The sequence below is a fragment of the Aethalodelphis obliquidens genome, unplaced genomic scaffold, assembly GCF_003676395.1.
Source record: "Aethalodelphis obliquidens isolate GAN/ISIS:26980383/991018 unplaced genomic scaffold, ASM367639v1 scaffold4, whole genome shotgun sequence".
In the NCBI taxonomy this organism is placed as follows: Eukaryota; Metazoa; Chordata; class Mammalia; order Artiodactyla; family Delphinidae; genus Aethalodelphis; species Aethalodelphis obliquidens.
The window spans coordinates 1,190,183-1,215,794 of record NW_020837948.1 but is presented as its reverse complement, the minus strand read 5'-3'; the positions used below and the strand labels follow the sequence as shown (position 1 = coordinate 1,215,794).

Sequence of the window (25,612 nt, the reverse complement as noted above, 5' to 3'; positions counted from 1 at the left end):
CCCACCTTACCTCCAAGAAGCTCCCAGCAGGTGACTGGCTAAGCACTCGGAGTTCTCTGCACAGGCTCTTATTAAACCCTTCTCTGTGTGTGTCCATAGACTGGGAGCTTCCTGAGGGTGGGATCCATGACATCTCTCTGATCACATGCCCAGCACAGAGTTAGCACTGGGTGGGGGCCATAGGGCTCCTGCTTTCCTATTTGACAGCTGGGCCAATTGACGCCCTGTGAGGACATTGCTCAGCCTTGTGAGGGGCAGAGCTAACCTGGCCCAGATGGGTGTGGGATCTTCTGCAGGCTTCCTGGGGACTTGCAGCTCCTAACTCACCTGGCAGGCAGTGTTCCCAGTGTCCAGCCTTGAGCCCCAGGCTCCTGAGACCTTAATCTCTCCAAGCCTCAGTTTCTTTATCTGTAAAATGGGGCTCCTGGTACCTCTTCCTGGTAGTGCTTGGGGGGTGTAGGATGGGTGGTTAAAAAAGATGTTCTTAGCTTCGTGTCCAAAACGTTGTGAGAACTCCTTAAGTGTTCACCATCTTTATTATGACTATTGACACTGTTATTTTGTTATCATTACATTATTATTCACCCTCCCAGGGCCCCAGCAGCTGCGGTGGCTCTGGGCCTGGATGCAGAGCTCTGATCTACAGAGAAGTTGCAGTTCCTAATTAGTCAGTGCCCCAAGGAGAGGGCCTGGGTTTTTATTTTTGCTGGAGGATCCCACCTGCCCAAGGCTTCCCCAGGCCCTATCATCAACTGGGCTAAGGCTGCAGCCCCCTCTCCAGCCTCAGGTAGGGGGCCTGGCTCCCAGAGGAAGCCTCCCCAAATTTCCCCTGCCACTCTCTCTGCCTCCCAGACCTCCAGGGCCATGAATCATTTATGAGGCAAAAATGAAACCAATTAAGAACAAACTTTGAAAGCCTCTAATTGCTGCGCCTGGTGGCACCGAGGAATGAGGGAAGCCAGGCCTGTTCGGTGCGGAATCTCCTCCGCCCGGGCCTTCCCAGGCCGCCTGTCCCACTGCGTCCCAGGGCGCCGCGGCCTCCCGGCTCCCCGCCGCCTCCCGGCCGCGGACGTGCCTGCGCGGCTCCGGCTTCTGCTTCTGCGTCTGCCGCCCCGGCGCCCGCCCGGGTCCCTGGCCGACTAATTAGGGCCGGCTCCCCTCCCCACGCCGCCCGCCGCCCGCTCCAGGCCGGAGGTTATGGCTGCTGTTCCTGCCATCCTGGGGCCTGTGCCCCAGACCTGGCTGCCTTTCCTGTGGCGGGAGCCAGCCCTGCTGGCCTAGCTTAACCCAGACGAGCCCAGGGCACCCTGTCCCTGAACTAGGAGGCTGGGGCTCCCCGTCGTCCCCCTCCCTGTCCCTGAACTAGGAGGCTGGGGGTTCCGGCGTGGGTAGGCGCTGGGAGGTGCTGGGTCACCCGGCTTGAACAGTCCCGTTCAGTCTCCGGAGAGATCTGTGCGTCCCAGCGGGAATGGAAGGGGCTGGGGGATGACTGATGAGATAGGGAAGCTGGAGGGATACTGGGGAAGGGATGGGGATGGGGATGGGGTTGAGTTCCTGAGCTGTTGCATTGGTGAAGCGGGACCCGACTCTTCCTCTCAGCGTTGCCACAAATACAATAAGCTTATACAGATTCCTTAGCCTCAGTTTCCCCATCTGTCCACTATCAGGACAGGCCAGTTTTCTCTTGAATTTGTAATTTGAGGAGCTGGGCTTTACATGTCCCCCGCCCGCCCTCTTGGGGGCTGCTGACGGGGTGGAGGTGGGGGTCTGGAGTATGGACCCGGAAGGGCCTGCCAGGAGCCTTGGGCACTGGTGACCAACCTACTCACTGTGCTGAGGGCCAGGCAGGCCCTGGGCACTCAACGCACGTCGTTTGCTGAAACTGAATTTCTGTGCTTGTGTTTTTCCATAATTATATTAGCAGGTGGGATTTTTCCTCAGGGAAGCGGTGGGAGGGGGAGCGCCATGGCAGTGTCCCCACCCTCTCTGAGCGCGAGCTCACACTCGGCTCTGCCCGCCCGCCTGCCGTAATGATTTTTTAATTATGCAGCCAGTGCTCAGAATTGCTAATCCGCCTCCAGCCCAGCATCCCCTCTAGCAGCTCATACCCAAAGCCCCTCACTGGTGTCCCCAGAGTGGTGGTGTCCAAGCCCGAGCCCATCACTGTGCCCGGGAGCACCACCATGGTGTGAGAAAGGGGAAGCCCGGGCAGGCCACAGGGCCACCTCTCCTCCATCTGCAAGTGACAGAACTTGCTGGTGCGGGGCGCCTGTGGCTTTCTTCACACCCTGCCACCCCCGGCCCCAGCGTGGCTCGCTCCCACCAGCACAGCTGTGGCTCTGGAAGGGCACAGGGGAGTGATCAGTGTCCCCAAGAACACGTGCACCCAAGTACGAGCTTCGTCTCCGTCACACCCACACTCACACTTGGCTTCTCTTGCACACACACCCTCAGCCTCATAGCTATACAAGCACAGTAGCATGCTCTGTGTGTCTCTCACACACATAGCCGCACCTGAGGGCCAGGGTGCCCCCAGGAGACCCCAGTTGCCGCCTCCCGTGCCCTGCAGCGGCCCTGCCCCCACTCTCTTGCCTCCATACCCCCACCCCACCCCCCTGCCTGACTGGGTTGCACCCTGAGGTCTCCCTGCTCCCACCTGGTGGGGCAGCTGCCTGTGGCTGGGGCCTGCCTGAACCTCCGTTGGCCCAGCCTGGGGGAGGTGGCGGGTTGGGGAGGCTGTTCGGCAGGCAGCACTGTGGCGGCGGCTCCTCTCCAGGCGCCCAGCTGTGGCATCTGTCAAGGTCAGATAGCGACTCCGGAACCAGCCGGCTCGGCCCCATGGCCCCTCTCGCCTCATTATTTTTGTGTTCCGGGGCTGCAGCGCCACCTCCCTCCCTCCTCCTCATCCTCCCGCCTCTTGCCTGCCTCCCCCATGCCTCTGCAGGGAGGGCCTGCGGTCTGGGGGCTTTTGTTTTCCAGTTTTTTCCACGCTCAGGCCAGGCAGATGCTGGGCAGAGCTGTCGGGTCTTGAACGGCAGACAAGGCAGGTGCCTCCCTCGGGGCTGGGACAGGTTCTTGGCCAGTGGAACCCTGGGTTGGTTTTTCAGGGGGACAAACTGAACCTGGGCAGAGCCCAGCCTCCACCACAGCCCAGGCGTACCTGTGGGCAACTTCCTGTTTCCGCAGGGGCCCCAGCACCTGGCGTCAGTTCCTGTCTGCACCATCCCCACGCCAGGTGGGCCCCAGACTCACATCCTAGAACCCTTCAGAGGCCCTGAGACAACTCACAATGAGCGCATGCACGCCTACACGCGCGCGAACACGCTCACAGGCCAGAAGAACCCACAAACATCCAGCCACCACGTAAACCACTCTACTTGGACACAAGCACCCTCGGTCATACGCGTACGTCCACAGATGCAGATAGCCACATTCCACTCGTACACACAGGGGAGTCACACAAAGACCTCCACCTCCACTGGTATCTAAGCCCGATGTGTACATCAGCACTGATGTACACTGATGTGTACATCAGCGCTGAAACCCACAGAGTGACAGCTGAGACTGCACACACACGCACACACTCTTGTGCATGTAGCGTGCACAGGTTTCTGACACACCTCCCAGGTGGACACACACAGATATACTTGTCCCTAGGGCTGCTTTCACCATACACACTCCAATCCAAGTGTGCTCCTTGGGGCCCAGTGTTCCTTGAGCAGTTACAACACCCAAGGAGCTTTTGTCCCCTGAGATGCTGAAGTGAGCTTGAGGCTTCCCCTCTGACGCACCCTTTGTGTCCAGGGAGCCCCTGGAAAGTAGGAAATGGTGGTTGACAGAAGGGCCACCCTACCCACCTGGCCGGCCTCCATGGAGGTCCACCATCTTGGGCACAAGAGCACTGAGATGGAGTGGAATGGGAGGGTTCTGGGTGGGTCAGGATGGGCTTGGTGGCACTGGCTGGGAGAGCGGGCTCAGGGGAGTCTCTCAGGCTCTGTCTCTGGGTCCCTCTGCCCATCTCCAGCCCCCAATTAGGGTGTGTAAGTGTTGGGGGAATGAGATGTGGACAGACTAAAGGCCCCCCGGGGTCTCTGGGGTAGCCCTGGCCGTCACGCACTTCCTCCTCCAGCTGCAGACTGCTGTGACCGCCCCTGAGAGGGGGAGGTAGCTGGAGGTTTAGCAGTGGTGGGGGCCCCCACCCCCCAGGAAACTCAAAACCCTGGGCCAGCCGCGGGTGGCGGGTTGGGGCCGGCACAAAGAGGGCCTCTGTGCAGGGCGGCTGGGCTGCCCGCAGGATTCTGGGGGAGGAGCAGGAGCCGGTTTCCGTCCCATTCTGCTTCCTGCGGAGGCCGCCGGAATGCCCGGAGCTCTGGCCCAGCCTGGCCCGTCCGGCCCACCCGCAGCCCCTTCCCCTGTCTTCCTGGGCCCTAGGGTACAGCTGCAGACTTCTCTGCAACAGCATCCCGACGTGTTTTGCCCGGAGCCTGAGAACCACCCCGCCAGGACCCTTGAGAAACCTAGAGGGTTCCCCTAGGCTGAGAGCTGAACTGGACCTCACCCTCCAGCCAAAACGTGCCTCAGAGCCTTTGGCCGGTGTTGGAGAGCCAGGCCTGGAGTCTTGGTTTCAAATCCTGGCTCTGCCGTTTATTGACCTTGTTGTGACCTTAGGCAGGTGAGCCTCATCTGTAAATGGGGCTAATACTAGTTAGCAAGTTTCAGAGAGAATTCAGTGAGAAAATGCACGTGAAATGCTTAGCACAATACCTGGCAGAGAGTGAGTGCTCATTATTAGGGTCTGCTGTTATCGTGTCCTCTGGGAAGATAGGAGAGGGAGGGGTCTGAATGCTCACCCCAGTAACCCTCACATCATCTGCGGCTTGGTCCCAACCCTCTGGCCTGCTCAAAACCCTTCTCTCCAGGCCTCAGTTTCCCCATCTGAAAATCACATCAAGAGCCAGTTCTGGCCTCTGGGATGGGGGCAGGGGGGTGTTCACTCTCTGGAGACTTTTTTCTGTATCTCTCCACCTCCTTCCACATGGGCCCTTCTGGGCTCATGGTTCCTGCAGTTTGGGGTGAGGAGCAAGAACCATTCTTCTCCATTTTACAGATGGAAACTGAGGCTCAGTGTGGGGCAGCGTGTCAAAGTCAACAGGAAGGGACAGGATGGAGCCACAAACCTGGGCCTGCAGACTCAGTCCCCTGGCCAGTCCTGTGGATATGTGCCCTGTCCCCACCAATTCCTTGGCCCACATGTCTCTGAGCTGGCTTTCCCTGGCTTGTCCTGTGGTGAGGCCCACTGGGAGGGAGGTCCTAAGTTAAGTGTGTGGGCTCTGATCCCAGGCTAGTGTCAGCTCAGACATCTCCACTTTAGGAAACCTTAGTCTAAGATCCAGGAGCTCCCAAACAGGGAGGCCATCATTTTCTCCAGATCATAATTGCTTATCAAACTGCCTGTTCTAAATGGGGCAATCATAGTACTTCCTTCAGCAGGTGGGTATGAGGAGTCGATGAGACAAGCCATGTCCATTGTTTGGCACATAGGAAGGTCTCCATACACAAAGCTCTTATCCTCATGATGCCATGTTACAGATGGGGAAACTGGCTCAGAGACCATATGCCACGGTCACACAGCAAGGAGGGCCCTCCAGGTCCTTTGACTCTTCCAGAGAAGGAACCTGGCCCAAAGGAGGTACCTGTTGAGGCAGGCCTTGTCTTTATCAGTGGTGTCCCAGGACCCTTGTCTCGTTCCCCAGAGCCCCACGTCAGGGAATACCTCCTGCCCGGGACCTCAGTGTTTTTTGTCCATGAAATGGGTTGATCCCCTCATCCAGCTCCTTTTGGGAGCGCTGTAAGGGCGAACAGAGCCCCCTATACTCCTGGGTTTTCTCAGCAGCATGTTTCAGTTCTCAGGCAAGGGGGTTGAGCCTGCCTTGAGAATAGGGGCATAAAAGGCCAGGGGGTATGGAGTCAGGGAAATAGGATTGCAGCCCTCACCCCCATTCTGTCCTTGGCAGTTGGTCTTGGGGTGTTAGTCTTAGGGAGGGCCTAGTGGTATTGAGGGCGTGTCCCACCCCAGGCCATCTGCTGGGTGCTAACAGTGGTCAATGTGTCCTTGTATGTGTGTGTCCATCCATAGCTGGATACGTGCCCTGTGCTCTCCAGCGGGGCCTGCATTTCTCCTGGCCTCCAAGACCAGTGTCCCCATGTGTGTCTCCCTGGGCCTGAGTAGGGCTTTTTTTTCCCTCTGGAAACTCCCCAGGCTGAATCATGGAAATCAGAGATGGAAACCCCACACACACACACCCAATTGCTCAGCTCAGTTCAACCACCGTAGCCTGTGGTCTGCCCTCCCTGCCACCACTGGCCTGCCCACCATCAGTCAGTCTGTCCATCTTGCCTCCATTGGAGACCAAGGACACCAGCCCATCAAGGTGGCTGGAGGGGGCGTGAAGGGGTGTAGCAGGGATGTCAGGAGTGGGCATGGAAGTGTGGGGAAGGGTGCGATGAGCCAGGGTGTGTGAGTCTGCAACCTGGGCCTACCTAGATGACGGCAGGCTCTGCTGGGCCAGTGCCTGGGGTCCTGAAGGCCCTGATGAAATGCCACCTCTTCCAGGAAGCCTTCCTTCAGCAGGCAGGACGGCTGGGAGGCTATTCCAGCCAGCAGAGGAGTAGGGGAGGGATGGTGCCTTGTGCAAACTCTGCCCTTGGTATTGGTGATAGTTGCACAACTGTGTAAATTTACTAAAAAACATTGTATTGTACACTTAGAAATGGGTGCATTTTATAGTAAGTAAAAACTGTACCTCAGCAAATCTGTTAAAAAAAATCCTGCCCTTGGGCTTCCCTGATGGCACAGTGGTTGAGAGTCCGCCTGCCGATGCAGGGGACACGGGTTCGTGCCCCGGTCCTGGAAGATCCCGCATGCCGCGGAGCAGCTGGGCCTGTGAGCCATGGCCGCTGAGCCTGCACATCCGGAGCCTGTGCTCCGCAACGGGAGAGGCCACAACAGTGAGAGGCCCGCGTACCGCAAAAGAAAAAAAAAAAATCCTGTCCTTGACCTCAAGCCCCACCCCGTTGGGACCCTGCCAACCTCATAGCCACACCTCGCACCCACTTCCCCATTTCTTAGGAACACTTTCAGGTTCGTGTCTACTTTGGTAACCTCTCCTTATCCTTAACTCACAGGCTAAGCAGCCCTTTCCTCCAGAAAGGTCCCCTTGCCCCACTCAGTCCCCTTCCTGCTCTCTCTTTTCACATCAGTTCATGTGACCATCAGCCCAGCTCCTGTGTACCCCTCCAGAGCAGTGCCGGTCTGTATCCTGCACTGTCTCCCCAGGACCACAGGGCATGGGGCCGCTATCGGGTAGGTAGTGCAGGCTGTGTGCAACTGAACATCTAGAACATCTCACTGTGGCCACCTGTGTACATGTCTCCGTGCAGACAGCACCATCCCACCCCATAGTGCCCGCCTGTCCTGCCCCCCTCCCCCATTGCTGTGTGGCCTGAAGGGCTCAGGACAGAGCCCTGCTGGGGATGAATCCTGGCTCCCCTGGCACTGAGGGTGGAGTGAGAGCTCTGCCACCACCTCTGGTGACCTCATTGCCAGCTTGCATTATGATGTCACTGGCCCAGCATTCCGGGTTCCTGCTTGAGTATCTCCAAGCCCCCCAGGTGGGAACACTCCCCTGGGGTCTGTAACAGCTTATCCACCCGACCATGTAAAGGTGACAGGCATGGTAACAACTCTGGGGGGGTGGGGGCAGCCTCGGGGTAGCTGGGTCACCTTTCCCTGGCAGAACAAAGGCAGTCACAGAGCAGGGTGACTAACACTTGGGCTCTGGGTTCAAGTTCTAGCCCTACTGGGCACCGGCTGTTTGACCTTGGCCTGACAGCTTGAACCTCCCTGAGCCTCAGTTTCCTCATCTCTGAAATTGGTTAATAGTTCCTTTTTCCCTGAGTACTGGGGAGGAGTCAAGGAGGGAGAGAAGACATGTAAAGCATGAGAGTGTGGGGCCTGGGACACAGTAGGTGCTCAATAAATGCTAACGGATAGGGTCGGTTAGTTAAGGGAGCCTGAGAGTCGCTTGGTGAGAGCTGGTTAGGGAGGGACGGTGTCCCGTGTCTTTTGGGGCTGGCCAGGGCCTGGGGGTAGAAGCAGAGGTGGCTCCACTGTCAGGAGAGGGGGCCCAGCTTTGACTGTCCCTCACTTCCCAGCTCAGCCAAGTGAGCTCCAGCCCATAGGAGGTGGGGCCCACAGCCTGGCCCTGAGACCAGGAACCCACTGACCCCCAGCCCTCCTTCCTTTCTCCTCCCAGGTTTTGGGCCAGAGTGGGCTGGGGCTCGAGACAAGCTGGGTCTCATCTGGCCTCCCCTGACCTCTGCCTCTGCCTGCCTCTCCTGTAGGCATGTCCACCTGCCTTCTCTTGGTCCCCAGGTCCTTGCATCTGGGACTGTCTCCTCAGGGCTCTGTTTCCATGTCTCTTAGATCCTCTAGTCTCTGAGCTGGGCCAGGCACCCTGCGTCTCTGAGCCCAGTTGCCTCAGTCTGTGTTCCCTATGATGCTCTGTCCTCTAACCTTGACCCTTTGCCCTGTCCTCTCTCAGTCCCTTTGTCTGACCCACCCCTCGAGTTCTCTTGTCTCGTGATCCTCTGTCCCCACCACCTGTCTCTATTCTTCTGGCCCCATGTCCCCCTCTGCCCCCCAGCGCTCTATGCCTGGGTTCCCCCCCTCACCCCCGCCCCCTGGGCTCTGTCCCCGCCCGTCAGCCCCTGGTCCCAGCTCCCGGCCGGCCCGGCTCCTGCATGGACAAAGGGGTCCTTTGTGGGCTGACCGCGGCTGGCGGGGCGGCGGGGCGCTGGCTCCGCATTACTGATGAAACGGAGCCCTTTGTTGTCCCTCCTCAGGCGCAGTATTTCTTTTTGGGGGCTGGATGCGTTCCTGGCAGGGCCGATGATGGATGCGCCCGCCGCCGCCCGCCTGCCCGCCAGCTTTCCCTCCCGCTCATTCCCGCTCCGCTTCAACGCAGCCCCAGCTCCTCCCCTGCCGCCTGGGCACTGCCAGGCCCTTCCTGGCCTGGGAGGGGGTTGCTATGTGCCCTGCAGTAGAGGCCGGGGCCTGGGAGAAGGTCTTCTCTTATGTCCTCCCCTTCCATGAGTAGGGCACGTGAGCCCTGTGGTCAGTGGTCCACTGGGACCAGGGCATCAGCTTTTCCCAGGGTCTGAAGGAGATGAGCCGGGTACAGGGACAGATCTGGAACAGGCTTGGTTGGGGACCAGGCTTTGGGGACTAGACGTTGGTATCTGTCCACTCTGGGGTTTGAGTTGCCCTGTGTGCCAGCCCCCTCGTGTACCCCCCACCTTCACTTTCTGAGGCTGACAAACCAGTGTTCTGCCGGCAGCACCTGTTCAATGACATATCACATCCTCTGGGCCCGAAGTCAGCATGTCCCAGGACCTGGGTGGGGGTGGGGGAGTGGGGGGGGGCTTGGGGGAATTGTCCCTGAGGAAGGACAGAAAAATGAAAGATCAGAGAGATTCAAAGAGGAGGCCAGAGATGAACAGAACATGAGATTAGGTCCCCACCAAGAGAGACTCGGGATGGAGACAGAAGCAGAGAGACTTAGCCAGAGTGCCAGCCCTGAAAGCAGTCTGTGTCAGAGGGAGCTGACTTCTAATTGACCTGCCCGCCCCACACGCAAAGCCAGATCCTGGAGCTGGGAGGAGGGAGGGAGTAGAGCAAGAGCAGCGTTAATGCAGCTATCGATTTCTGCCACCAGCCAGCAGGCCGCAGAGGCGGGGGACACACAGAGGGGCTAGGGCGCAGACTGCTTCCCTCCCCACATCTCCAGCCCGCGGGCGTCTGCCTTCTTCTGTCTTCTCCCCTCAGCCTGTGTCTGGGGCTCCTGGGGCTATGGTCCAGGGCAGAGCAGCTGAGCTCGATGGGCAAGGGCTAGGTGACTTGGCATGACAGTCTCTGGCCCTGATCTCACTGGCCCTTGTCCCCAACACCTAGCCAGGGTCACTGATGCCTGGAGGAGTACTGATCTCTGAGGACAGGGGCCCAACAGCCAACCTGGGCGTGGGCCTTAGGAGGTAGAAGGGAGCACAGCAATCCTAGGGCATGTGTGACCCCCTTCTTCTTACTACGATCTGACCTCTGTGACACCCCCAGCCCAGCCTGGACACCCTGCCTGACCCTCCTGGGTTTGTCCTGGTGGAATCTGCCAGCTGGCCCAGCTCTTCCTCACCACCCATCCGCCTTCACTAGGAAGGAGCTTAGGTGGGCCCGTGCCTGCTGGGGAGAGGCAGGGAGTGGCTGGCTGGCTGCTGATGCCTGCCGTTCACCTCACCCTGGAGACAGAGCTTTTCCCTCGCCTGCACTCACTCCTCCTCGTGGCCACTCCTTAGCAGTCCTGGGCCAGGGGCCCTGCCTGCTCGGGGCCTCGATTTCCCCTTCTGTAAGTGTACAGTGTTGGACTAGATGACCTCCCGGGCCAGGCTGAGTCCTGTTACTGGGGGATGGTGGGGTTGCCTGGGGACAAAGATGCAGTGTGTGCCGCCCCTAAGCCCAGGGCCGGACAGGCCCAGCCAGATGTGCGCCTCCCCCTTGAGTAGCCAGCTGCTCGGGGCTGGGCCCCGTCCTCCCACCCCTCTCCTGGGGGTTGCTGGGCCGTGGCAGGCAGACGCTAGAGAGCCAGGGCTGATGAGGAAACTACCACTCGGCTCCATCTGGAACAGTTCCTTCTAGAGCTCCTGGCCAAGGAGCCTGGCTGCTCACATGCCTTAGTCTTGGGGCCTGAGCAGAACAGGCTCTGTCCTGGGAAGGGGCACCTCAGACACGTGGACGTGGCTGAAGAACAGGCTCCATTCCCTAGAGGGTCACACCTACTCTCTGTCCCAGCTTGGCAGCAGCCAGAGGTCCCTCGGGCCCACAGTCTTCTCTGCTCTCACTGGGACCTCCATCCAGACCCATCTGGGAGCCAGGCTGGCACATAGCAGTGAGGCCTGAGTAGAGACAAGGGTCCCAAGGTTAGAGAGAGAGGGGGAAGTGTGTGTTGATGTGTGCACAAGCCCCCCACCCCCCACCCCCCTGCTCTTGCGGGAGAAGGCTTGTCCTCTGGTACACTGCTGCCTGCCCTCTAGCAGGAGGGTACATGCTCCTTGAAATAAGGGTTCTGCGCTCTCTTTGGCAAACTCTGTTAAACAAAGTCAGTTTTCTTTACCTGCAGAACTTGCCAGGGCCTTGAGATAATTAATGTGTATTAGGAATCTCTAATGAGCGTCCATGGGCGGCTTCCCATACCTTTTGGTCTGCGTCTCCAAGCTGTTCAGAGATTGTGCCCACCCCTCTTCTCCATAGTTGGGTCAGTGAAAGATGAGGAAGCAGAGGGTAACCTCTGAGGTTAATAAAGTTCTCCCACTCCCTCCTACCCCCAGCACAGGAAGGACTGCCTGCCTCCATCGGGTCTTCCCAGACCCTGGCAGGGCAGAGGGGGACCCAGCTGAGCCTCCACCGTGCCACTTGGTGGCTGTGTATCTATCCATGGGCTAGTCAGTTCTTCTCCCAAACCTCGTCTTCCTCACCTGTGAAACATGATATTACTAGCCACTACTTGTGGGTTTCTCGTGAGTCTTAACTGAGGTAGTACAAATTAGAAATTCCTAACTGTGGTTGGCACTTAATGAATGCCTAGCCCGGCTGTGGTGGTTACAGTGGCGATACAGCTGGTGGTGGAGGAGGCCCTGACCCTGTATCCTCTTGTGCCGACAGAGTGAAGACACTTGCACGTGGACGCCTGACCATGTGCCTGCGCTGAGCAGCAGAGCCCACCAGGCATCTCTGTCGTGGGCAGCAGGACTCCGGTGCTCATCTGTGGACTCCCCGCAGTTGGCAGGTTCCCCCACCAGTGGGGTCTGGGCCTCGGCCCCACCATGTCGAGCCTCGGCAGCGGCCCCCAGGACACCGGCGGTAGCAGCAGCAGCAGCAGCAACGCCAATGGCAGCAGTGGCAGCGGCCCAAAGGCGGGAGTGGCAGACAAGAGTGCAGCGGCGGCGGCTGCTGCGCCAGCCTCGGTGGCGGATGACGCACCACCCCCTGAGCGCCGGAACAAGAGCGGCATCATCAGTGAACCCCTCAACAAGAGCCTGCGCCGCTCCCGCCCTCTCTCCCACTACTCTTCGTTTGGGGGCAGCGGTGGCAGTGGTGGTGGCAGCATGATGGGCGGGGAGTCTGCCGAAAAGGCTGCCGCGGCCGCAGCCGCTGCCTCCCTGTTGGCCAATGGGCACGACCTGGCGGCGGCCATGGCTGTGGACAAAAGCAACCCTACCTCAAAGCACAAAAGTGGTGCTATGGCCAGCCTGCTGAGCAAGGCAGAGCGGGCCACGGAGCTGGCAGCCGAGGGACAGCTGACGCTGCAGCAGTTCGCGCAGTCCACGGAGATGCTGAAGCGCGTGGTGCAGGAGCACCTACCGCTGATGAGCGAGGCGGGCGCTGGCCTGCCCGACATGGAGGCCGTGGCGGGCGCTGAAGCCCTCAATGGCCAGTCCGACTTCCCCTACCTGGGCGCCTTTCCCATCAACCCGGGCCTCTTCATCATGACCCCGGCGGGCGTGTTCCTGGCTGAGAGCGCGCTGCACATGGCCGGCCTGGCCGAGTACCCCATGCAGGGAGAGCTGGCCTCCGCCATCAGCTCGGGCAAGAAGAAGCGGAAACGCTGCGGCATGTGTGCGCCCTGCCGGCGGCGCATCAACTGCGAGCAGTGCAGCAGTTGTAGGAACCGAAAGACTGGCCATCAGATTTGCAAATTCAGAAAATGTGAGGAACTCAAAAAGAAGCCTTCCGCTGCTCTGGAGGTAACGGCGCCTTAGAGGGAGGTGTGTGGGCTCTTGGGTCTGTCTGGCAGTCCAAACCCACCCCCGCCCCCCATCCCCACCTTTCCTGCCTGGGCAAGTGTCTGGGGGATGCCCGGCCTGTCCATGGGCTCTGGGGTCCTAGGCCAGGCTCCGAGACGGCAGTTCACTGCCCCAAGAGTCAGAGCCACATCCCAAGATGCCCTTAGGTTGTAGTCTGCAACCTAGGCAAGCATGTAATTCCAGTCAGGGACCTAGCAGAATCCCGCCAGGCCCCGGGATTCTGAACCCCTCCTGGAGTTCTGGGTCAGGTATTGAGGTTCCCACACAGGTCTCAAGTCTCTGACTTTCAGACATGTCGTAAAGCTTCCAGTCTGTGACCTAAGATTCTGGGACTCTCCCCTGCTCCATGTGAGGGGTTCTGTCCTGTAGACCCTCTGGCTTTGAGGGATAAGTCCTTCATTTGCCCCTTCAGAGCCCAGCCTTTCCCCCAAGGCCACCCAAGGATACAGCAGCTCCAGTGCTGACTGCTGTGCTCTGAGGCCTGGAAGACCCTAGCGCTAGGTACCTAGCTGACCTATTTGGGGTGCCCGGCGGCCCCAAGTTCAGTCTGGCTGCATAGTTGATGGCCAGGGTTCCTATGGGCTTGGGGTTACAGGGTGGCTTGAGCCTGGGATGTGGGTAAAGCCTGTCCACTATGGGATTGGCTTTGAGAAAGCAGAAGGGTTCCCATGCTGCTTTCTCTCCACCCTCATGGCAGGGCCTGTCCCCATGCCCCCAGCCATGAGAGCCTAGCTGTGGTGCCAGGCCTGGGTACAAAAGCATCTTTTCAGCCTGCTGTCCCTGCCCTGTCCCCGCCCCTCCACGAGTGGGCTTGACGCAAATGTCCAGAATGGTTGGAAAACAATAATGGCATCCCAGCCATGGCTATCCCCCCGCAACTCACCCTAGCCCCAAACCTCATATCTGTTCTCCTGCCCAGAAAACACACCTGTATGCACACAAAAGCACCCGCTCTCCTCTCATGTAGAGACAGACAGATACACACACACACACACACACACCCTGCCCTGTACACAGTCTTATTATAGATGCATCCTTTTAATAAACACAGCAAGCATCCATCCTTCTCAGCACAGCTCCAAACACACTACACACTGTAGCATAGCTCAAGGCACACATCCTTGTATGCATCCAGTGCACACGCATACACACTCATTCGACAGAAACGTGAACACAGCTCCCAGATGCATCATGGCCACCTGCCGCTTGTAGCCTTTGGACCAGGGAAAGGGGGCTTGCTGTCTGGAAGGAGGGTTCCTGGGCACAGCGGCTCAGGAGGCCTCACGGTGCTCCAGGCTCTCCGGTGGTCCAGCGGGTCAGGCTTCTCTGGCCTGGCCAGGATGGCAGGAACTCCAAGGGGTGGCTGCTTTTACTCCATGCCCATTCCTCCGCCATGAGGCCATCCACAGGGGAACGTCTTTGCACCAGGCCCCGCCGGACCCTGACTGAACTCTCTCCTTGTTTTTGTCTCCCGCCCCCGCCAGAAGGTGATGCTTCCGACGGGAGCCGCCTTCCGGTGGTTTCAGTGACGGCGGCGGGAACCCAAAGCTGCCCTCTCCGTGCAATGTCACTGCTCGTGTGGTCTCCGGCAAGGGATTCGGGCGAAGACAAACGGATGCACCCGTCTTTAGAACCAAAAATATTCTCTCACAGATTTCATTCCTGTTTTTATATATATATTTTTTGTTGTCGTTTTAACATCTCCACGTCCCTAGTATAAAAAGAAAAAGAAAAGAAAAAAAATTAACTGCTTTTTCGGAAGAACAACAACAACAACAACAAAAAGAGGTAAAGACGAATCTGTAAAGTACCGAGACTTCCTGGGCAAAGAATGGACAATCAGTTTCCTTCCTGTGTCGATGTCGATGTTGTCTGTGCAGGAGATGCAGTTTTTGTGTAGAGAATGTAAATTTTCTGTAACCTTTTGAAATCTAGTTACTAATAAGCACTACTGTAATTTAGCACAGTTTAACTCCACCCTCATTTAAACTTCCTTTGATTCTTTCCGACCATGAAATAGTGCATAGTTTGCCTGGAGAATCCACTCACCTTTATAAAGAGAATGTTGATGGCGCCGTGTCGAAGCCCCTCTGTATCCATCCACGCGTGCGGAGCTGCCGCAAGGAGCTCACAGAGCGGGAGGGAGCAGCCCACCCACCCCCCGGGCCCAGGCCAGCCTCGCTGTACCCACGGTCCCCAGAATGGGACCCCCCCCAACCCTAACAGTGATGATTTTGCAAAAACAAAAGTTCTGTTCGTTTATCCATTGAGATCTGGGAAGCTCATGTCTCGATATTTCTGATCCTGGCTACTTCCCTTAGAGAAAATGAGCCCTTTTTTTCTGGCCTCACTGATGGCAACAGAAGAAAGGGCTTCTTTGCGTGGGCCCTGCCGGTGGGGGTGGGTGCCCAGGGGCCCCCGGTGGCCTGGGCCCCCTTGCCCATGGCCAGCTTCCTGCTGATGAACATGCTGTTTGTATTGTTTTAGGAAACCAGGCTGTTTTGTGAATAAAACGAATGCATGTTTGTGTCACGAAGCACCACTGGCTTCTTGCTCTCCGGTTTTGGGGCCTGGCTTGGGGGCTGTTGCTGGGCAGGGGGTGTCTGGGACTACCTTAGGAAGGAGGCAGGGTGGCCCAGGGACATTTAGAGGGGGGATCTCTTGGGAAGTGAGGCCGTCTGGATCCAGAAGGGGGGCAGCCCTGGCTGACGGGATGGAAATGCTCTTCATCTGGAAGTGACCGGTACTGGAGCACCTCACCTGCCTGATGGTACACCCTACCTCAGGATCTGGACCTCCAGGGACCTTCACTTACCTGGGGCCACCTTCTCTGTTCACCTCAATGCATCAGGTCCGATCAGTGCAAAGTAGCCAGCAGGACTGGCTGGGGGTGGGCACTGAGCTGCCTGTTCAGGTTCTTATTTGTTCTTCCTTGCAGGGATCTAGTAAGGTGAATCCCCAGGGATCAGTTTTAGCCCAAGTTCTTGGGGACTTGGCTACGCCTGGCACCCGCACACACACAGTCATCCCCACGTACCCCCCTTCAGGCCTGGACGTGTCCCTGGCTTTGGCTCTTGGCATCCACACACACACACCACCCCCGCCTAAAGATTGTTGGCACAAGGTCGTCTGGGACCTCCAAGACAACATGTCTGGGGAAGTCACCACACAGCCGCGTGGTCTAGGCCAGGGCAACCTGAGCAGGAAGGGGTGGTAGCTGCACGCCCCAGCCCTGGACATCACAGAGGCTGGATGTATGCAGGATGCGGCCTCTCATCCACTTGAGCAGGAGGCGTTCTCCCCACCCAGCTGCTCTGAGCCTGGCTGAGATGAAGCTAGACTTGAGGAAGGACTTCCTGACCATGTTGGGGCCTGGCTTCAGGTGGGTGAGGGCTTTCGGGTTGACGAAGGGGCAACTTCTAAAGCTGAGTGGGCGGTCAGGTGGGGGAAATGTCTCTGCCATTGTTCCTGGGAGGAAAGAAAGCAGCCATGTTGGGTGAGGGTTCTGACCCCCAACCCCTTCCCAGGTGTCACAAGCTCCCTTTGAGCACCAGGAGCTCAGCGGCCTGGCCTGGCACAGCAGGGGCAGGCGGGGGTGGTGGGAGGCAGCTTTCAACTTCATCTCTGCCTGGGAAAAATTCCCTTTCATGTGGCTGCCTGTGATCTCTCTGGGCAGCTCTGCCAAAGGTGGGGGGGGGGGCGGTCCAGCGGGGAGTAGGGGGAGGTGTTGCAGCCTGGGGCACCCTCGCCCCCGCCAGCACAAGGCAAACTCCAGAACCTCTTAGGGGCAGGGAGGGTCCTCCTTGGAGGAGTTGGGGTGGGAAGCCTGGCCAGCAGGGGGCACCTGGGCAGGAGGCCCCTGCCTGCCCCCACCTGGCTGCTGGCAGCACACAGGCCGCAGATGGCCTGGGCCAGCCCTCATTGGCATGCCTACAGGTGTGGGGTGGACGGCTCCGGTGCCAGCCCCGAGGGGGGGATGCTGTGACTCAAGTCAGCCTGTACCCTTTAGTGTGCCAACCCACAGCCCGGCCATGGCTCCTGGGCTCACCCCCCCAACACAGAGAAGCCCCGAGCTTGAGGCCCCTCATCTCTTCCAGCTTTGGCCTCTTGTGCTGTGCTTTGTGGAAAGGGTAGGCCAGCCCCTCTGTCTGGAGGAGGCCCAGGTAGGGGTGGTGATAACTGAGGTTGAACACATGATGAGACCTCAGTTACCTCATCTGGGAAATGGGGACAGTGATATTCTGTCCCCTATAAAGTTGCCTGATGATGAAATGAGATCACTCTAGGGAAGGGCCTGGTTCACTGGAAGCACTCAGTCAATGGCAGCTGGCGCTGCTATTTTAAAACTATTATTCACCAAAGTCTCACCAAGATGTCTCCCACCTTCCGCCCAGGGTGTGCATCCTCCCTGAAGCCCCAGCCACCCCATCTCGCCACAGAGTGGCCTAGCTGCTGCCCTAGCCCTGGGCCGGGCCCTGCTCTGGCATGTCTGTCTCTTACTGTTTCTTTCTTCTTCTTCTTTTTAATTAATTAATTTATTTTTGGCTGCACTGCGCAGCTTGTGGGAGTCTTAGTTCCCCGACCAGGGATCAATCCCAGGCCTCAGCAGTGAAAGCGCTGAGTCCTAACCACTGGAGCGCCAGGGAATTCCCTGTCTCTGCCTGTTTCTATCTGGTGCTCTGTCTTGACCATCCCTGCTGGTCCTCGACGACTCTCTCTTCTGTGTTTCGTCACCTTTCCATGTATCTCAGTCTCTGTGTGTCTCTTGTGTCTCTACCTCACTATCTCCCTGTATCTCTCGCCTCTGTGTCTTTCTGTGTCGGGCTCATCCCTGCTGCTCTCCTGTCTGACAGAGAAGTACTTAGAGGCGGGCTCCCCTGTGGAGCTGAATGTCCAATTCCCCTCCCTGGGAAGCTGTAGCACAGCTCCCCTATGCTACAGTTGGGAGCCTGACCTCCTGGTGACCTGGGTGTCTTCACCTCAAGCACCCCATAACCCAGCTTGGGTGGCAGTGGGTGGCTGGAGAGGCTGGGAGTGAGTGCACCTGGGGCTGTGGAGCTGGAGACAAACCCAGCCTCCATGTAGCTTTGTGTGCCTCTGTGTGGGGGGCTTCAAGGCCCTGACAACCACGTGAGGCCTTGTGCGGCGGCGTGTCTATGTGTGACACTGACTGACACTTTGAAAATGGGTCGGTGACAGTGTGTGGTAGACTGATGTGAGACCTCGTGTGGCCATGGGTTAGTATGTGATGTCAGCAGCCCCACGCTTTGGGGTGTTCTGTGACATGGCATGTATAATCCTGTGACATTGTTCAATCCTGTAACAGACCCAGTATGATGCCAGGTTGTACAGCTGAATGTGTGACACTGGGTGTGTAACACTGATGCTGTATGGCATGCATGACCCCGTGACAAGACACTGGTGGTCCTCTGTGGTTTATGATGTTGTGCCTGTGTGACCATCATGGGTGTGGCCCTGGGACTGATATCAGGGGTTCTATGTGAGTGTGTGATGCTGGCTTGTGATCATGCTGTGACCTTGTGACACTGCCTGGGTGTGTGCTTATGACATTGTGTGTCAATGTGCACCTGTGATCCCCTCAGTGATGCTGACATTATGCACCGTGGTCTTTGTCTACAGCATTTTCTGGGTCTCTGCCCTGACAGCCATGCAACTCTGGGGACAGAATGAGGGCCCTGGCAGCCCCTCTTACCCCCAGCCTGGCCCTGAGGCCCAGTCTGGGTGGGGGAGCTGGCATGGGGGCAGCAGGCACGGTTCCCACGGCCACCACGGCCCCTCTCTCAGCCCCACCACCGCCGGCTTCAGCTCCGCAGAATATCCTGGCAACCCCAGCTTCTTTGTTCTCTGTGGCCGCCAAAGGCCTCTCCCCACCCTGGCCTGCCCAGCGCCTGCCAGGCGCCCCCTCCCCCCCAAAGCAGCAGGGTTTGGCCTGACCTAGTCCCTTGCTGCCCTTATCCCCCACTCGAACTGGGGCCCCTGTTTCATGCCCTGAACCTGACTCAGCACACCAGACTGGGCCTCTGGCCCTATGCTATGAGCTTACTGTCATCGTGTTGTGCAGGAAGAAGGAAGAAGGACAGCTCCTGTAGTGTACTGGGTGATTGTGGGCCAGGAACTAGGCTCTCTGTATGGGTACTTCTCCTTGGCCCAAGGCTAGTTGGAGGCTGTCTTCAGCCTGGCATGGTTTCAATTTGTTAAATAAATTTGCTTCTTTGATTCCAGGAAGTCATCAGTTTAGGGATTATTATCTATTTTACAGATGAGAAACTGAAGCCCAGAGAGAGTAGGGGACATGCCCAAGTCACAGAGCAAGATGGTAAGGGGAACTGATTAGAACTCGGGCTCCTGGCTGTCAGACCCCTGCACCAGGCTGCTTTGGGAGGACCAGTTGCCTCCACGGACAGGAAAGAGGGCAGAGCCTGGGAGTCTGAGTCTAGACACATTAGTCCTCCCCTCTCCTTGGTCACCATGTGTCAAAGCCACGTTCTGCATGTGTGTTTGTGTGTGTGTGTGTGTGTGCCCTTGTGGATGACCTTGGCCAAATGCCCTTGCCTCTGTTCCCAGGAAAAAAGGGCAACATAACCAGGGACCGTAGGGTGGGGCACTTGGCATGGTGCTTTGCAGAGCAACAAAGTCACCTCACAGTGCCAAAACCCACGGCACCTCCAATAAGGACATGGGGCTGCTGGCCCAGGGGGCAGATTCTGGCTTGGGGCCCCAGCCTCTATTCCCAGACTCAGCCCAGCTCTGTGCTGTCACAAAGAAGGAGGTGGTGATGGCCACATGGCTCTGCTGCATTCAAGGCCGCTTAGGCCTGACCTGATTGCAGCGCCAGCTCCCACTCCCTCCCAGGTACTGGAGATGGATGGATGGAGGTCATTGTGCACCCAGCCCAGGCTCCCCACTGCCCACCCGCGACCCTGTGCTGACAGGCACGGCTGACGACAGCCAAGGCGGGGGAAGGACAGGCAGCCACCAGCATGTTAACAATACAGACCTTGGCCTAGGCGCCCTGCAGGCAGGTAATTAGCACAGAGAGGCCCAGCTGCCCCCCAAGCTCACACAGCCCCGCAGGGAGTCCTGTCCCGAGAGGTCCACATCTCTCCTGAGGGCCCCTTGAGGGCTGTTCCTGCCACACTGAGTGGAGAATGGCTGGGGAAGATAGAGGGGGTATGGGAGGGTCCCCCGAGGCCACCGACCCGGCTGCCAGAGTGGACACTTTCATCTCTCTTCGCCTGTCGACCTGCCATCCCTCAGCGGCATTAAATTCCCCTCCTGCCAGAGAACAAGGGCTGCCTCAGATTCCAGGCAGCAGGGCGTGAAGATGGGGTGGGCCCAGGGGAGGAGAGCCAGGTCCTCCAGGGCTTCAGGCCTGGGCTGGGGGTGGAGCTTGGGCTGGGGGCTCTGGTGGCCAGCTACCCCAGCCGCCGTCCAGATGCAGGTCTGTTTCCTGCAGCCTTCTCCCTCCTGACTGATGCCTTCCTCCCCTTTCAGGTGCTACCTCCTCAGGAGCTTTCTTAACCCCTGCAGGACAGGTCTAGTGTCCCCGTGCCACCCCCATCACTGCTGATCACCCTGGCTGACATCGCCTGACTTCAGGGCTGCGGTCTGCAGCTCAGTGAGGAGAGCACTGGCACCAGAAAACCTCTGTGGGCTGAATAAACACATTATCTCCTTCTGGGCAATTTTTTTCCTCTCGTGTGTTTCCAACTCTAATTGGAGTGCTGTCCACAGGTAAGGGTAAACTTACTAGAAAGAGCCCCCTTTCCCCAGCCCCCTGGAAGCTGCATTTTCTGCATCTCTGCCCTTGGTTAGAGGTGTTGATGATATCACCGCCTCACAAGAGGTAGAGCTTGTTACCTGTATGCCAGGCATTGGGCTAGTCCATTGCACTCACTAGCTCACTTAATCCTCACCACAACCCCATGAGGAGGGCGATGATCAGTTATCCCATTTTCTAGATCAGCAAGTTGAGGTTCAGAGAGGTAGAGGTAGAGAAACGTACATAAGGTCACAAAGCCAAGTTCCTCTGGTTTCAGAAGCTGGCCCTTAAACACCTGGTCATGCTTCAGGCTTTGGCTGGAAGAAACCAAACCCCCCACCCTACACGCTGCCTGTGATCCTGCCCGGATGCAGGATTAGGGTCAAGCATTACTTAAACTTTTCTGCACTTTTTGACTATTGTTTTTCTTTACTTTTATTTTTGCAGTAAATACATATTGCTTTTCAAATCAGAAAACCCAGGAAAGTTCTTTAACCAAATGTTCTTAAGCCCAAGAAGGTTTGGAAACAAAGAGCATAGTGTGGAGTGAGGGTGGGGGATGAGAAGGTAGCCCAGGATCACTGCCCCCTCCCCTAAAATGACAGGATTTGGGGGGCCCAAAGTGGGAGCAGCCTGAATCTACAAAGGCCTCCACCCCTCCACCTCACCGGCACCTCACTGGCATCTTCCCACCACCCTCCCAGCTGCTCACCCAGCTCTGAGGCCAGCCCAGGAAGGGGCACCGCCTGTGGCTGAGTTGGCTCTGCCCCAGGGGGATCCACAGGCAGCTGCTGGGGTCCGGGGGGAGTGACTGCGAGGGTGAGGGCAAGGGCAATGCCCGCCGCCGTTGATAAGGCGACGGAGCCCTCAGGAGTCCAGACAGCAGCGAAGCCATGGAAACAAGTCCGAGGTGTGAGGCTGGCTCAGCCACTTCCCCCAGGTGGCCGCCTCCCAGGCCTGGCGGGGGCCCAGCGAGGCAGGTCCACCCACTCCCTGACCTGGGGGCCAGGCTTGGGTGGGCAGCTGGGTAGGCTTGATGTCACCCCAGCCCGCTTTCCCCAGGGCCTGGCTGGGGTCAAGCCTTGGGCCTGAGTGGGGAGGGCTGGGGACAGGGGCAAGGGTGCTTCAAACCCCCCTGACCCCTTCAGTCCCTCCCACCTTCTACCGCGCCCCTCCTTCCCTATAAATATGTGTGCGTTATTTACCTTAAGCATTTTGATAAATCATAATAGGAGAGACATCTGCTGTCAAAACTGCAAACTGCATTTGGGGTGCAGCTGGCGGCTGAGGGCTAGAGGCTGGGGGGTGCAAGGGCTCTGATGGTCTGAGGGGGGATAATATAGACGCCCCCCACCTCTCAACTAGGGCTGGGCCTTGAAGGGGACCCAGGCCCCATCATTTGGAGCCCCTCCTCACCAGCTGCTGACCACAAAACCTTCCCAAGGAGTCTACACATTGCCCCCCCAGTCCTTGCCTGCCTCCCTCTGCTTCAGAATTAATGCAGCCGTGACAGCGGCTGAGAAGTCCCCCGAGCGGCGGAGATTAACTCCCGGGGCAGCGCGGGCGGGGTTGACCATGGGCGGCTGAGGAGCGGGGGGCTGACGCACAGGCCTCACAAGATTAATCGCCCTGCAGCCGGCCTCATCACGAGGGTGCCCGGTGCTCTAACCCCCACCCCCACGAGGGGCATTGGGTCCTGTGTCAGGAGCCTGCCCTGCCTCCTGCAGCCCCCATGGCTCCGATAAGTGGGAGGATTTTGGAAGCCAAGGCTGAGTTCCTTTCTCATTTTCTCTTCCCTTCCGGGTGGCCTTCGGGGACCCTGAGGACCAAGCAGCAATCCTGGGGCCTCTTTCCCTCCCCTGTTCCCAGTGTGGCTCAGCCACCCAGGGAGGGATAGGCTCTGACCCTTGCCTGTCTACCTACCACCTGCCAGCCCCACAGACCCCACTGGCCTGCTAGTCCCCCAAAGCAGAGCTGGGGCGGTGGGGGCTGGAAGAGGGGTGCAGTGGATTTATGGGCTCGAGGCCGGATGCTCCTGCTGTCCAGCCAGCCCCTCTAACCATCTCGGCGGGTCTGTGGAGACAGCGGAGGGAGAGGATCCCAGGCAGAAACAGAGTTGGATTGCTGATTGATAAAGCACTGGGGTCAGGGACCTGGGTTTTGGCCTTTCTCAGCCAGTTGTTCTTTAGGGGTTGCAGCTAGTGGGACTGAGGTTAGATATGGGAGTAAAGTTCCCTAGGCAGGCAGGACCTAAGGGAGGCTGAGCTGTGGTTGGAGTCTACCTTGACTCTGTTAAGTCTGGCTGGAGAACTCTCTTCTGTGCACCCACTGCCCCTGGTGCACCCATCACAGCCCTGCTGGCATCAGACGGGGTGAACTCTCCATTCACTTGCAGGTCTTCCCAGCTAGAAAGTGAGCTCCAAGGGGGAGGGGGTTGTCTACTGGCACAATTAGGTACTCAGTAATGTTGGATAAATGGATGAATTGGAGGTGGAGGGCATGGGGTGGCCCTCTGTATATAAGGAGCTGGAGAAAGAAACTTGGATCTGAGCTCGAGGATCCCAACTGCAGGGTCACAGGCTGGTGACTGCCAAGAAGGGGCCCCAAGAGAAAAGGGGACTTGCAGCTGGGTGCCAGGTTGACACTCACAGGCTGCATGACCTTCTACTAGAAGCTTTCCTCTCTGGGCTTTGCTTCTCAGAGGTACGATGAGGGTGGAATGAGAAGTCCTGTGTGCAAGGTCCTTGTCAACTCTCAAACCTCGTACCCCTTGGTGAACAAGAGAGCTATGTGGATGGGAAGAGCCAAGAAGCCTTCTTGGAGAAGTTGTGAGTAGAGCTGAGCCTCGAAGGACCGTGCTGCTTACCTAGGAGACTTAGAGATTGGAGCAGTGAGGACACCATCCTGGAGGGAGCCCAGGAGACTGTGGTGTCAACCTCAAGCTCCAGGATGAGTGAATGTATTTTGTCTTGGGCACAGTGGGAGCCAATGATGGTCCTGGAACCTGGGCAGCCTTTGGAGGGACTTAAGTCTGGAGTGAAGCGTTCAGTCAACTGGGGTTTGTGGGGCAAATTCCTAACTCCACTCTGGGCCCCTGGGGCTGAGCTGGGGAGTCAGCAGGAGACCATGATCATGCTCCCTTCAATGTCCCCTTCCAAGGGAAACAAAACATACCCTTTATTAGGAAGGAGGTGGCTAGCCTTGGCCAGAAGTGACCTATCAGTTCTGGGGCCTTGACCACTCATTACAGGATGGGGAACCCAAGTTACAGAATGGCCAGGCTGGAGAGCTTCAGGACCTGTTCACCTCCTGGAGATGGGGATAAGGGGACATCTGGGTCCCACCTCTTATCCCCTAAGACCTTAGCCTAGAGGCAGCAGAGTCCTGGGCTAAGAGGCAAGAGACTAGGATTTCCATCCAAGCTGTAACCTGGTAGCTGGCTTTGTGATCACATGACCAAAGGTATAGCCAGCCCTTCCTGTCAAGCCTTCCCAATCTAGACTGCAAAGGAGTCCCTTCCAGCACCAGTCAGCCAAAGTTCTAGGCCTTCCCTAGGGGTTCAGACCTCAAGAAGGAGCTGTAATTTGGGGGTCCTTCACTCCAGCCCCCTCCCCCACCTCTGTGCTGGGCTTCCTCCCTTCTCCTGCTCCGACACCCACAGTCCCCTCACCCCTGACCCTGTGGCCAGCAGCCTCTGCTGCTGTCATCCGTTGTCATGGGAACCTCACAGTTCTGACCTGGCCGCACAGGCAAGAGCTTGCCCAGAGCTCCTAGCAGGGGAAGCCGAGGGTAGCAGGGGGTGAGATGGGGGTGCCTATCTCTGCCAGCTTGGCTGAGTGCTGATGCACCCCACAGGAAGGGGGCATTGGAAAAATGACCCAGATGGGGGTGGTCTGGGGTGCAGGGTTTCAGGACCTGACTGCTCCCAGTCCCTGGGGTCTGTGCCCTTTCCCAGGCTGGCCCCCCTACCCAAACCCAGCTCCACTCTGGCGGTGGTAGGGAGGGGTGGCCAGGACCTTCCCGTTTCCCTCACTGCCGATGGTTGCTCAGAGCCCTGAGCTCAGCTCATTCTCCAGGCTAAAAATACCAGGGAGGCGGCAGCGGCAGCTCCCCTGACACCCTGTCCGCCGCACTCCCCCACCAGCAACACACACACACACACACACACACACACACCCAGCCTGGACCAGGCACCAAGGTGCAGCTTAACTCACTATGATCCTTGGAGGTTCCTGAAGTCCCACCCCTGTGTGAGACTCAAATCTGGGCTCCACTTCCCAACTTGCTGTGTGATCTTACACTGGGTCCATTTTCTGGATAAATACACTGAGGCTGGAAGGTAAGTGTGGCTCAAGGGTGCTAATCAGGGCTTTGGGTTCCAGGGTGGCCCCCTCTTGTCCTGCAGTGGTAAGTGGAGCTTCTGGGACCCCAGGCATTTGTTGAAAAATAGGTCTGCACCTGTAATAGTAGGGGAGCGGTTAGCTCCCTCAAATCTCAGAGGAATTCCTGGTTCTGTGAGCATGACTGGGACTGAGGAGGAGTCCACACTGCTCTCCACCCAGGGTCTGGCTAAGGCTTGAGGTGAAGGTCCTTACTCCCCACCCAAGGTGTGGCTGAAGTTCAGGTGAGTGTCCATGCTACCCGTTTGCCCAAGGCCTGGCCAAGACATGGGCTCACTGTCCCCCCTGCTCACCCACTTAGGCCAGTCCAAGGATGGAGTGAGCGTCCATGCTGCCTGTCTGCAGTCCTGGCTGAGCCAAGTCGAGGGTCCACACTGCCCACAACGAGCTGAAGTCAAAGTGAGTATCCATGGGACTTCCCTTGTGGTGCAGTGGTTAAGAATCCGCCTGCCAATGCAAGGGACCATGGGTTTGAGCCCTGGTCTGGGAAGATCCCACGTGCTGCGGAGCAACTAAG

General features: G+C 58.0%; 1 protein-coding gene across 2 annotated transcripts in view; it reads left to right on the top strand.

The window, feature by feature from the left end:
- CXXC5 (CXXC finger protein 5) overlaps positions 1 to 15,451 on the top strand; it is a 34,279-nt gene extending 18,828 nt beyond the window's left edge. For both annotated transcript variants that reach the window (XM_027095852.1, XM_027095862.1), the window contains exons 2-3: positions 11,771 to 12,852; positions 14,397 to 15,451. In XM_027095852.1, the coding sequence (XP_026951653.1) occupies positions 11,932 to 12,852; positions 14,397 to 14,441 (966 nt within the window). In that variant the 5' untranslated portion in view covers positions 11,771 to 11,931 and the 3' untranslated portion in view covers positions 14,442 to 15,451. The remainder of the gene's footprint in view (positions 1 to 11,770; positions 12,853 to 14,396) is intronic.
- Positions 15,452 to 25,612: the final 10,161 nt, after the last annotated feature.